This window comes from Heliangelus exortis, chromosome 12 (assembly GCF_036169615.1).
Source record: "Heliangelus exortis chromosome 12, bHelExo1.hap1, whole genome shotgun sequence".
In the NCBI taxonomy this organism is placed as follows: domain Eukaryota; kingdom Metazoa; phylum Chordata; class Aves; order Apodiformes; family Trochilidae; genus Heliangelus; species Heliangelus exortis.
The window spans coordinates 3685915-3698053 of NC_092433.1; the positions used below are offsets into that span (position 1 = coordinate 3685915).

The window sequence follows — 12139 nt, forward strand, 5'->3', positions numbered from 1 at the left end:
TGATGAAGTGTTCTGTAATATCATGTGTGAATACTCCAAGGGGATTGTGCTTAATTTGTCTATCAGCTAGTTTAAAGACCAGGCAAATATTACCCTTTCTCTCTCTTTACTAATACTCTGTTGATTCATAGTGCTTCAGCATTTCAGAGTTTTCTCAGCTCCTTAAAATACACTCAACCAACTAAATTAGCAAAAATCCACCTTTGTGGATACGCACTATGACTGTCAATTGTTTTAGAATTTGTATCAGGCATGTGGGCAGATACATAGCCAAAGGGAAACTGAAGAGTAAAGGTTTTGAAGAGTTTGGTAAGATTGGATTGCCCAATACCTTAGCTATTTTTACCTTCTTTCTAGGCTCTCCTGGGACTAACACTGTTGACATATAAAGATGAAAAAAGAGACACAAGAGCCAGAACAAAACAAGATTTAAGAAACTGTAGTTATATGATAGAGATTCCCAGAGAACCAGAGATATAGGAACTGAACCCATTTCGAAGGAAAACACCGAGGGAGCCTGGCAGAGTTTCCTCTTAGGGAATCCTAGGGATTTTTCACAACACAGTGGCAGATTATCTCTCTGTTGTTCACTCCATCCTCTCCTGAGATGTTTATTACTGTAGTGGGAAAAAAAGCAAGCAGTAAAAAAAATCTTCCATCCATCTCTGCTTTAAAAGCAAATGGAAATACCATACAACACAGGAGCCAAGGATAAAGCTTTTGTTCATGGGATTTTGTAATGATGATCAGCTGGCATGCCCACTAACTTCAAAGGAAGCAGAGTTAATCCAACCCAGATACCCAACTGTAACCTGGATACTTTGCCAAATCACCTGGTGACCAAAGCACTTTACTGGATGTGCTGCATGAAGAAGAACAGCATGCCACACTAGTGACAGGCATCTCCCTACTAAGAGAATGCAATGAATAAAGGCTGGTGTACACAAGTTGCTCTGAAATTATCTTAGCTTGATTTCAAACTGGAAAATAAAACTAAAAATTAGCAGCTTATTTCCAAGACATAACTGTCACACTTTGCATTTATTTCAAATTAACCATTCTCTTAAACTTTCTCACATGTAGACACCCTTAAAGCTTCAATTACTAAGGCAAGACCCACATCCAAAGAGAGCAAAAGCCTTAAACCATTTCATGGATGTTCAGTGACAAAAGCTGCCTAAAATCAACAACAGTACAACAGTCCCTACTATTTCTGTCCTCCTTCCAGCCATCTTGTACTCAGATTTTTGTCAAAAAATAGTTTTTTCAACAGAAACCTGTACTGCAGGTGGACACATTAGCTAAGAGAAAAAAACCCACAAAACACACAATTATTTTTTCTGCCTCTTCATCTCTGGCAGAACATCGATGCTACAGACTCACACTATCTGCTCTGGCCTTGAGCCCACAGACTCAGATAACACAGAGCTGAGCTGCAGCAGCACAGCCCATCTTCACTGTACCTGCCAAGGTATCTCAACCCCATTCTGAGCTCGTTCTGGTCTTGACAAAAGCCTGAGGCCATGCTGGGAAAGCCCAGCCTGCAGCACAGCCAGCCTACCTGGCAGCCAGCACCACAGGCACCTCCCAGGGAGAGGGAGAACATTTTGCTGCCTGCTAATGGCTTCATAAGTAGGAAATGCAGAGCAGGTGAGAACTGAAGAGGTAAGGTTACCAGGGGATACAGATCTTTATTTAAGTTGTCATTTCAGAATACGGAAATTAGCAGTTGGTATCTCACACAAAACATTTTTCACTGTTTTTTTAGATCCGTGGTATAAGAGGCAATTCGCAGAACAACAACAACAACCCCCCAGATTATCAGAGATGAGATTGTCAGTTTTATAGCAAAGCAGCAGACCTCAAGCAGCAGCACTCTAATACAGATTTTGAAAACACGTAAGCCACCACATACAGCCCACGGAGTGATAAGATCAATTTACAACCCTGTATGAGAAACATGACAAGATAAGGAGCTAGAAAATGAGCTTTGCCAGCCAGCTACTGCAACAGAAGCACTCTGTGTAGGTTTTGGGTTCTCTGGGCAGCTGTGCTCAGACACCACTCAACACTGGATCTCTCACTCCAGTGCTTTGCCACCTTGCCACTCCCTCTCAACAGCAGTCATCTTGCTGGAACCTCCTCAGTGAGGGCTCCAGTAGCACACACAGACTCTTATTTAGGGTGGCAATAAACCCTCTGTTGTATTTGCAACAAACATTGTGCAGGACCATCATCACCTTTTAAGTTTCCTACAGCTGTAACCTTTCCATAGCAAAACCTCTTACTTCCAAGGGTTCAAATTCAGTCAGTTGTATTCCTCAAAACTCACTCCTGAAGCTTAAACTTTCCACCAGTTCTTACCCTGTATCTCAATTCTACAACATATGAAATAATGTTACAGACATGTGAGCATATTCATACCCTACAGATTATTTCTGCTATCAATAGCCCATGACATGCTGTATACCTTGGGGGAAAATATTTTTTTTTTTGTTTTGAGTGTTCCTTCCACCCCCTCCCCAAATGTTATTATGAGAAAGCAAATTTCAAAGAATTCTTCTGAATGCTTTCGTTCTTCCAGGTATAATTTCTGGATTAAGGTAATGAAAAGATAAATACAGATGTAATTTCAATGCTAAATATACCCACACAGACTGTGTTTTATCCCTGAAGACAGTTCCATGTACAATATTTACAGATAGGAGCACTGTATGCTTTGAAAACAAAGCTTTCACCAAAAACTGGTTGCAACATAAAGGCAACCCAAACTCCAAAAGGTATGAGCACCTTCAAAATCAGAAAATAGTTTAAAGACATGCTTGTAACTTCATCATTGCTCACAGAGTGCTGGGATGATGATAAAATTTGACCTTTTCCCTTTGAATGACTGGAATTCTTAGGCACCACTGCAATCACTTTGAACTTGAACCCTCAAAGGGAAGCTGGAAAGAAATAAGGTCACAACATAACTGATGACAGACTGATTTTTCACAAAATTGGACAGTCAGGTATGAATTCTGAATGTTTGAGATGAGTAATGCAGTCCTTGAAATATTCAAAGGTTGCCTTTTGAAGACAGATGCTGCTGTAGGAGAACAGCTTTACACTTGTAACCTTGCAATCATCCATACTGCACAACCTCAGTCCCCTCTCCAGGCACAAAGGCCTCAATCTTACCATTTCCCTTCCAAATTCCTGCTTTCATGCATGCAAACCCACCCATCATTTTACAAATTCTGGGTGAGGAATAGTCACTGTTTCTGCAGTCCTTACCTCTGGTACTTGCTAACTTCTTCATTTTAAAGACCTCCTTCCAGTTAACAGCTACTACTGACAGCTTTAACACAGGAAACTTGTCATCAAGTAGCTGTGGAGTTGCCTTCTCCTCCAACAGCTGCAAGGCCTGCAGGGGCAAGGATGTAGGGGGAGAGAGAGTGACAGATGCAATCTAGAAAACTGCTGAGCACCTGGACAAGCATTACTGGTTCTGCTCTTACACACACACACAGAGCTACTGCTTCCTTCTGATGGGTTTGAAAGCACATGTTGTGTTTTAACACCCACATCCTGTCAGACCCAGCAAAGCAGAAGTGAATAAACAGACATCTACAACCCTGGTACAGAAAATTATTACACATTTTATATGAACTTTTCATAGCTTCCTTAATTTTCAACCAAAATTAATCTCTGGAGGGCAGACAGAGGAAGAGGATGGAAAAGCATTTTGAAGCCTCTCTGCATGAGGGGTATGACCAGTTGCTGGCACCTGGCACCCATATAAACTGCTCTGAAGTGTCTACAGATCACCCTCCTTAGACACACTTGTAGACCAAATCTGGTATTGAGTACAATCTCGTAACTTTTCACGTGTAAATTTCAGTTTGCCAAAGTCTAGACCTCTGACAGCTGGCAGCACTTGGCACAAGCAGGAATAGCTGCAGCCAGCCCAGCATCACCTGGAAGCTGGCTGGCAAAACAGGACAGAGTTTACACCTCCTAGCTTTTACTAGGGCTTCAGTGTGTTTGAGTTTTAGCTTTTTACAACATACTTCACTGCATAAACCAAATCCTTTCAATGATTCATTTGCCTGTAAAGATCAGAGTAAGAATAAGAAAAACCCCACACTTCTAGGATTTTCACTAGAATGGTCTGTATAAAAATTAAATTGTACCACCACAAGCTGCTCATCTAGTAACTTCCTTTCAGTCAACTTTGGAGAAACTGATGATGCTCCTGAGTGGAAACACCCACAAACATATAAGCTGTTAGATCACAGGCTTGTAGCCAGCCCAAGAATAAGTGTAGGACCACCATGTAAATACACTAATACAGAGTGAAATCATAGCCCTATAAAATTTATTTCAGTAACAGTCAGCCACAAATAACGACTCAAAACTGCTAAACACAGGGGAATCTGGCCCATAAGAATCATCATTCTAAACATATCTTGATTGCCATATTTTTTTCAGTATCTGTATCTCCTGCTCATTACAGATCCAAATTACAATTCTGGCATATTAAAGGAAGGATGAGGATTGGGTGGCATTTGTTTAACATGAAGACTGTGACACAGTTTCTAACACACCGTGGTGTCTGCCTTTAGCCCCTGGTGCCCAACACAACCCAATCTGTCTTCCATGAGCCTGGTCCCAGGCCTCCCCCTCAGGCAGGGCAAGACAGGGACTGCCAGCAAGGAAGTCCCTTCAGTGCAGCCCATGTGTTCAGCACCAAGACCTCCAAAAGGAAATCAGAAAAGCTTTAATCTTTTAAAACTTAACTTTGTTGTCCCCAGGTGATGTGTTCAGGGTGTTGCCTAACCCACGAACCCAAAGCTGCTAGAACTTCATTACTGACCACAGCCCAGGAAAGGGAAACTTCTACACCAGCAGCAGCCCAAGCCCTGGGTGCTGTTCCTACACGCGTGGGGCTGCAGGGAAAGCACATGTGCGCTGTGGGTACAGAGGCAGCAGGATGAGCACCCAGGGCATGTGGAGGCTGGGTGGGCGTGTGTGGGGTCCGAGGAGAAGGGTGGGTGGGTGTGCGTGGGAGAAGCAGGGTGCCTGTGTGTAGGGTACACAGTGGGTGCCGGTGCGGTGTGAGGCGCATGCGGGGCACCCAGCCAAGGCGGGAAGGTCCCCCGCAGCAGGGACCTTCCCCTCAGGGCCTTCCCCGACCCGGCCTCAAGACAGCGCCCCACTCCAGCGGGTTTAACCCCCGCGGAAGTAAAAAAAACAACCAAACAAACAACACAGCGATGTTTTGTTAACACCAAGCCTCTTCCCTCAGGGATCATCTCCATTTCTTTCTCAAGGCTGCTGGGACACCCCAAGAAGCACCCGAAGTAATGTGAAACCGGCGAGGGGAGGCCCGGCGCTGCGGGCTCCCTCACGGGAGGAGCGGAGCGGTCCGGTCCGGCCTTTCCCCGCCGCGGGCTGAGGAAACGCCGCAGGTGCATCCAGGCGGCTGAGGGGGGAGAGAAGCAACGGACAAAAGGGCGGTGGCACCTGCACTCACCATCGGTAGCAACCCTCGCTGGCCTCCAGCGTGAAGTTGACGCGGGTGCTGCGGGTGAAGGGCAGCAGCACCCTGGGGATGTTGAGCTTGGAGGAGGCGGTGAGATGGAGGGAAAGGAGGAGAAGAAGAGACAGCGCCTGAGGCGCCGGGGGAGCCATGCTCCTCGCCGGGCAGCAGCCGCCGGTGGGGGCGGGAAAGAGCGGCTGCCCGCCGCGGGCAAGGGACGTCAGCGGCGGGGCAGGGCGCCCCGGGGGGCGGGGGGGCCATGAGAGGGCAGGCATTCGGGGCAGGCCCGGCCCCTCTCCCCCTCCGCCCCTCCGGGCCGGTGCCGCCCTCCCTGAGGTAATTTCTGGAGCGGCGCCAGCGGTGGAGGTTGGATTACTGTAGGTGTTTGGCGGGTGTAAAGGCTCCTGTCGGGGTACAGCAGGGTGGGAGCGGCTTGAGGAGCTGGGCGGGAAGGGGGTTTTCTTCATACACGTGCGATTTTCACCCCCCGTGAAGACTGGGGGGTGTCAGGCTGCCTGCACCCGGGCAGCCCCCTCAGCAAGCTCTGCTGAAGGGTGAGGGGGTGGATTTTAAAAACAAACAAAAAAAACCCCTACAGGTTAAAAAAATCCAAAATTGATTAAATTCTATGGATTCGAAAAAACTTTTTAAAAAATCCACCGAGGATATGGGAGTTACATGACATTATGTACTCCCGTTGTGGTACATTCGGTGATGCTAACAGCTAAGCTGAGCAAACACTTTTGTTACAAAAATCCCCTTATACCCTCCAACTAGGACTTATTTTCCTGTATTCTTTATGTCCTTTGGGAGAAAAAAATGGTAGGCAGACCAAAGTGCAGAAAAAGGTGAAGAAGTTGAGACAAGGAACTTGGTGGTACGTGAACTCTGCAAACCAGGTGAACACCACAAGCAGCTGAGGTCTGGAGCTCCTCCAAGGAGCACAGTAAGTAGCTAAGATTTCATCAGCCTAACACAACCTTCTGTGTATTACTCAAAAGTGTGGTGTAACACCATAGGAACTAGGACAATGTAGGAAGAAGGAGAAGAGGGAGGGAAGTTTTAGCCATCACTGACAGATTTTTAATCCTTTAAAGTGTGCTCGGAGCCTGGACTGGAGTTTAGAAATTGCAGGTCTCATTTTGATTAGTTTTTTTTACCTTATTTTGTAACCAGATTTCAAAATGTTTCTTTTCCCTCCTAGTAGTGACTGGACTTATACTTTGTAGTGGATGGCATTGTAGTACTCAGTACACTTTGCAGATGTCTTTGCTGAAGACTTAAACTGGTGATTTATGTAGGGATAAACATGATTCCATAGAGTGGAATTTCTGTGTATTTAATAATTTGCTTTTTTAGAAACTTTGAACAAACTGGAAAGTACTCTTGAAATACCATTATATTTTGTAAGTCAAAAGGCTGGTATTGCAATCTTAATTTGTTCTTGTCACTATGCATTGATGTGTATCATCATTTCAATCCAGGTTTAATGGTAGGATATCTTCACCATTCATGGTGCATGGGCAAGATCATACTCCAGGAACTAGTTAAAGCTATTTAGTGAGTAAAGTTACTGTGATGAAGATCTGGCTGTCCTTAACTATGACAGAGAGATGGTATATACATGCAGAGAGAAGGGACTTTTTAAAAGGGGAAAATCATCTTGAAATTAAGGTAGTTAAATTCTGTGCAGGAAGACCATTTGCTGTCTGTGGACATCACCTGGGACACTACCCAGTTCAAATTCAGGTATTACAGAAGTTAACCAATTCTCATCAATTCTGAATAACTAATTTATCTAGGATTTTTTATTTACCTGGGAGTATTTTTTTTTCCTGTATGTATTCAGCTAGTATTTTACTTATCAGCACCTCAGCAAAGCTATTCCATTTTCTGTCCAGAGGACTATGTGCTGCTGGACAGTTCACTTCTCACTGCGGCTTCTGTTTGTGTATTACTCATTTTTGATTGCACATCAGGAAATTGTGTGGTCTGATTTAGAGAAGAGCTGAACTTTACAGCTGCAATTTAAGTCACTGGAGCAGAGCCCAGAAAGATATATGGTATGAAAAGCTCTGGCAAATCAAGCCCCTACACCTTAAATTGCTCCCCAAAATACGGAGTTATTTTTTTCTTTACTCTTTCTGCCAATCAGTCTGTAACCTTTCTTCATAGGCATGTTATGAAGACTCAAATATTAGGGCAGGATGTGATAAAATATCCCATGATTAATCAGAACAGTGTGTTTACAGTTTAATTTAAACTGAGTAGATAAGTAGATAGTGAGTACCTTGCATCCTGTGCTTTGAATAAGGTGAAAAAAAATGTCTGTATCACAGTGCTTCCCAGCTTTTAAAAGTAGGTTTTACAGTCTAAATATGTCTTTACTTTCTTTCATCAGCAGTGTTCAGTGATGAGCATTACTGGAAAGTTATTGTTTCTAAATACTTCTTAGACCTGAATGATTTTCATAAGGAACAGCAAAGTGCACTTAGAACCTTAAAGCTTATTGATGAAACATGACAGTTGAGTACAGCAATTAAGTCTGACACATCTTTCAGAGCATACTCAAAACCATACTAAGCAATTGTAGGAGTACAATAAAGCAGGAGACATTGATGAGCAACTCTGCAGTTTCTGTTGAACAGTAAAATTATTAATGTTCTGCTTACTGAAATTGAAGGTCATGCCTTGCAGCAGAGCCTTAGCATCACAGACTATTTTGGATAGAGAAGAATAGGCTGAGAGGCAGGAGGTGCAGCTGCATGCTTGGTCAGAAGTTGCAAAAATCATGGGTTGACATGGCATAGTTGCTGCAGTGCTCTACTTTCTTTTTCCATACTGCAGTGATGAGACCAGTATGGAGTCAGCAGATCCTTCTCACACTGAATGACAGTGCAAAGAATGTAAAAATGGCTCCAGCCAGTGGGGTGGTTAGCTGGCATGGCTGAGAACTGGCTAGATGTATTAGGAATAGCAGATTGTTTTACATGGACATCCATGTGCACCTGAGTAACTCTGATAAAGAACAAAAATGGAAATTTCTTTGTCACAAAGAGCACAATTATAGAACAACAGAGGGAGTACTGTAATGAGCTGCTTAGTTGTGAGAGGGATAAAGGCAAACAATAAATGGTTATTCTGCAAAAAGTTGAACTGTTTGTGAAAGAATTACATTTTAATGATGTTTAAGAGGCAATCGAAATACATTCAGTAAATAAAAAGCCACAGATAATATTTCTACTGAAATACAAAAATAAAAGGGGGAGAATTACCGAAAGACTTTTCAAACTCACTTTTCTGGTTTGAAGATCTGAAAACACTCCTAAGGAAGCAAGGAGACATTCTTGGATTAAATCTTCTGAATCAATCATTTTCTGATGGAAAGAAATTTTTTATAAAGCTAGAAAAATCTGTATATCATGAAGTATATAATGAAGTGATCTGTTCCCAGTGAAATAATTTTAAATATGTGCTCGAAGAAAGAAAGCATTGGAAGGGTGGAGTGATGACAGTGCCTTTTTGCCTGCCTTGAATCACATCAGTGCTCCCCCAGCCTCAGATCTCACAGGTGTACAATCTGTGCATCTCCTGTCTTTTGGCAGTACAAGGGCTTGAGGGGTTCAGGAAAGCTGAACCAACCTGATGTGAGAACCAAGCATGTCTGTCATACCAGGGTTATGCATACCTGCTTTCCTGGGTTGAGGCCTGAGTCTGACAAATTTTGAAGAAAACCTCAGGTTCTAGAATTCACTCAGGGGGGAAATGGGTACCTAAAGACCATCTGGCTGAGGAACACCTGACTTTATTTTCAGGCAGTTCATATTTTAAAATGTATGAATAGTTTAAAATATTTTAAATTGCTCCTTTCAAAACAAAAGAAAAGTAAAAAAAAAATTAGTATCAGCAGCTAACTGCTTTGCCTACTATTTAATTGTAGAAACACTTAAATTCAACTGGAAGAGTCAGCTCACAAAGTAGAATCATGACAAATGATTCTGCACTGTCATGCTCATGAACCTCTCAAATAAAACAATATTTGATTTAAGGTCTAGAGAGTGACTGGAAAGTAATAGTAACACATTTAATGAAAAAGCTGTTCCTCCAGGGGTGAAACTCTGGTTAAGAAGAAATGGGAAGTCACTTACACCAGGCTGAAAAAGAGATGAAAAGGGCAGGTTAATAGACTTGAGGAAAGAAAGTGGTCTGGGAATAGGAACTTGATGTGAGAATAACAGTGATGGGCCTTTTTTTGTTTGATGCTGTCTGTGTTTAACCTAAGGAACAAAACAGCATCCTGCAAAAATCACTGGGAAAGATGGGCATTTTCCTTCCTCCTTATGGGGCTGCATCTTGCAACTCTTCAGCTGCCCTGTCTTGCCCATTGCAGATCTCAAAGTACAGTGCTTATCGTGTATTTCCTGGCTGACCTTTGTGCTGTGGTTTTCATTGCTGTGCTTTTTTCCTGCTTAGTTTGCTTCCTGGTTTTATCCTTACAGCTCCAGAGCCTTGCAAAATATCCTTACCAAAGGAACATCAGTTAAAGAAATATTTAGAGTAGTCTGATATATGAAAAGGTACTTTAAAACCAGTCATCAGAGGAAAAAGATTACACCTTTAGTACTAGCAAAAGGCTCATGGGGATTTGTGCTTCACAGATGATTGTATCTGAGCATGTGGTTATAGCCATCCATTATTCAGAAATTAAGTGGAAGATCTGACACACATACAAACGTTCACAGCTGTTAAGGCTGACTGGCAAAGGTCATTAATTAGACATTGATCCTGCTCCCCAAGTGCATGGGAAAGGTTCCAGCCTCTGCATGATGTCTGTCTTCAGCTGCTGCTGCCTACCTGCAGAGATTGAATTGTAAGAGGAGGAATTCCACTTTGTTATTTAAAATAGGTATCATAGGCTTACAGAGGGCATAAAACAACATTCCTTTATCACTTTCTCCACTAGTAAACATCACATTCCATTTACTGTGTTAGACTTTCTATCAAATTTATCTTCAAATGCTTATTAAAGATTTGATGAGGACCTCCTTTCAGCCTTAGAACTGTTCTCTACAGAGATAATGGTGGGTTGATAGCAATCATAACACTGAATGTTTTGGTTATGCCAAAGCATAACCAAATTTTCCTCCCAAGAGATGGTATTTGGCCAAAGGAAGGCAAAAATTCAGTAAATTGGCAAAATTAAAGCAGCCAGTTAAGGTAATAAGGAAGGAAAAGTTAAAATTCCAGCAAGGTTGATTTCCTTCAGTTTATTCAGAATGGAGCACTTGTATTTAGAAAATCCATAAAATAAAGGCCAATCCTGCTGTTCTTTGCACAGTTGAATCTGCCAGGGATGTCACCTGGAGTTTTTTAATGTGTACCAGGTAAGATGGAGTCTCAAAAGAGAAATGTAGCTCCTCTTCAATCTCTGTTCCTGTCGTATGAATCCATTTGATATGCAAGACTTTCCCAGATCTTACAAAACCCCAAGACCTTACTAAATTATTCAGGAAGAATCTGATAACACCGAGATTATGAAACAGTAACATCAGATAAAAAAAAACGTTTCTCACTTCAGAGTTTATCTACCTTTCTAATGTAAATTTATGGTTCTTAAAGCAGGTTATTTATAGCTGTCTTTTCAAACTGTTACATAAGGGTGCTTTTGCTGTGTGCCTTTATACCCAGATAGAAATCGTATTAATGAGCTATTCACTGAACAACTGAATTAATGCCTGAGTGAGGAGAATTCACAAGATGAGAAAAGTAACAAACAAAAATCCTAACCTGCTTGTTTCTGCTTTAAAGACACCAGGGAAATTTAGGAACACACAGGAGTCTTAAATCTTGAAAATAATAAATGCAATTTATAAATAGGCATGCGAGTATGCTTAATGGCTTAGTTAATAGTACTAAGGGAAGTGAATGGTGATCATTTCAAGGTTACTTGGTTGCACATTGTGTTATGAATACCTCAGAAATTTAAGTGGGTAATCTTGTACAATAATTCTGTGTCATTTTAGATGTTTTGAATTGGTTTGTTGATTTCTATGCTTGAAACACTGACATGGGACAGTTTATCAAATTCGATCATTTTTTCTATTTTTCCTATTCCCTTCCTGCTGTAGTCTTCTGACCTCATTTTTGGCAGTACTGGCAGTGATGTAGAGGGCTTCTGTACCTACACAGAAAGAATGTCAGACCTCCTCTGTCTTTCTCCATATATATATAGTCTATATTTAATACATATAGCAGTATATAGTATGCATTGTAATTTTTATTCAAAATAATTATTTTTTTCCATTTCCATATGCACAAGTGCAACAAATTCAGCACTTCTTGCTGACCTTGAAAAAAACCCAACACAGATTCTGTTGTGTACGTAATGAGTCCTTCCAAAGGAGATTTCAGTTACTGCAGCAGAAAGTTAGTAGGAAAGCAGGAGGTGCAGCATATACAGCAGAATTTAACAGATCATGTGCACGCTGCACTGAAGTGAACTGAATTGGTCTCCTGAATTTCTTTCAGGGTCAGGCTTCCAGGTAGGCCACCTCCCAGTCAGGTTACCAGAGGGAATAGAATATTCAGCACTGAAGAAAATATATAATTCTTGAA

At 42.0% G+C, this 12139-nt stretch overlaps 2 protein-coding genes across 4 annotated transcripts in view; one reads left to right on the top strand and one right to left on the bottom strand.

Annotated features, from left to right (window-relative positions):
- The window catches only part of NUP210 (nucleoporin 210), a 68998-nt gene extending 63234 nt beyond the window's left edge, over nucleotides 1-5764 (bottom strand). Inside the window, exon 1 of the mRNA XM_071755481.1 lies at nucleotides 5519-5764. Coding sequence (XP_071611582.1) covers nucleotides 5519-5676 — 158 coding nt within the window. The 5' untranslated portion in view covers nucleotides 5677-5764. The remainder of the gene's footprint in view (nucleotides 1-5518) is intronic.
- Nucleotides 5765-5873: 109 nt separating this feature from the next.
- HDAC11 (histone deacetylase 11) overlaps nucleotides 5874-12139 on the top strand; it is a 50493-nt gene continuing 44227 nt past the window's right edge. Inside the window, exon 1 of one of the 3 annotated variants that reach the window (XM_071755487.1) lies at nucleotides 5874-5905. The gene's annotated coding sequence lies outside the window, so the exon portion shown is untranslated. Of the gene's footprint in view, nucleotides 5906-6349; nucleotides 6471-12139 lie in introns of those variants that run through there. The other 2 variants (XM_071755485.1, XM_071755484.1) reach the window with 2 other exon arrangements.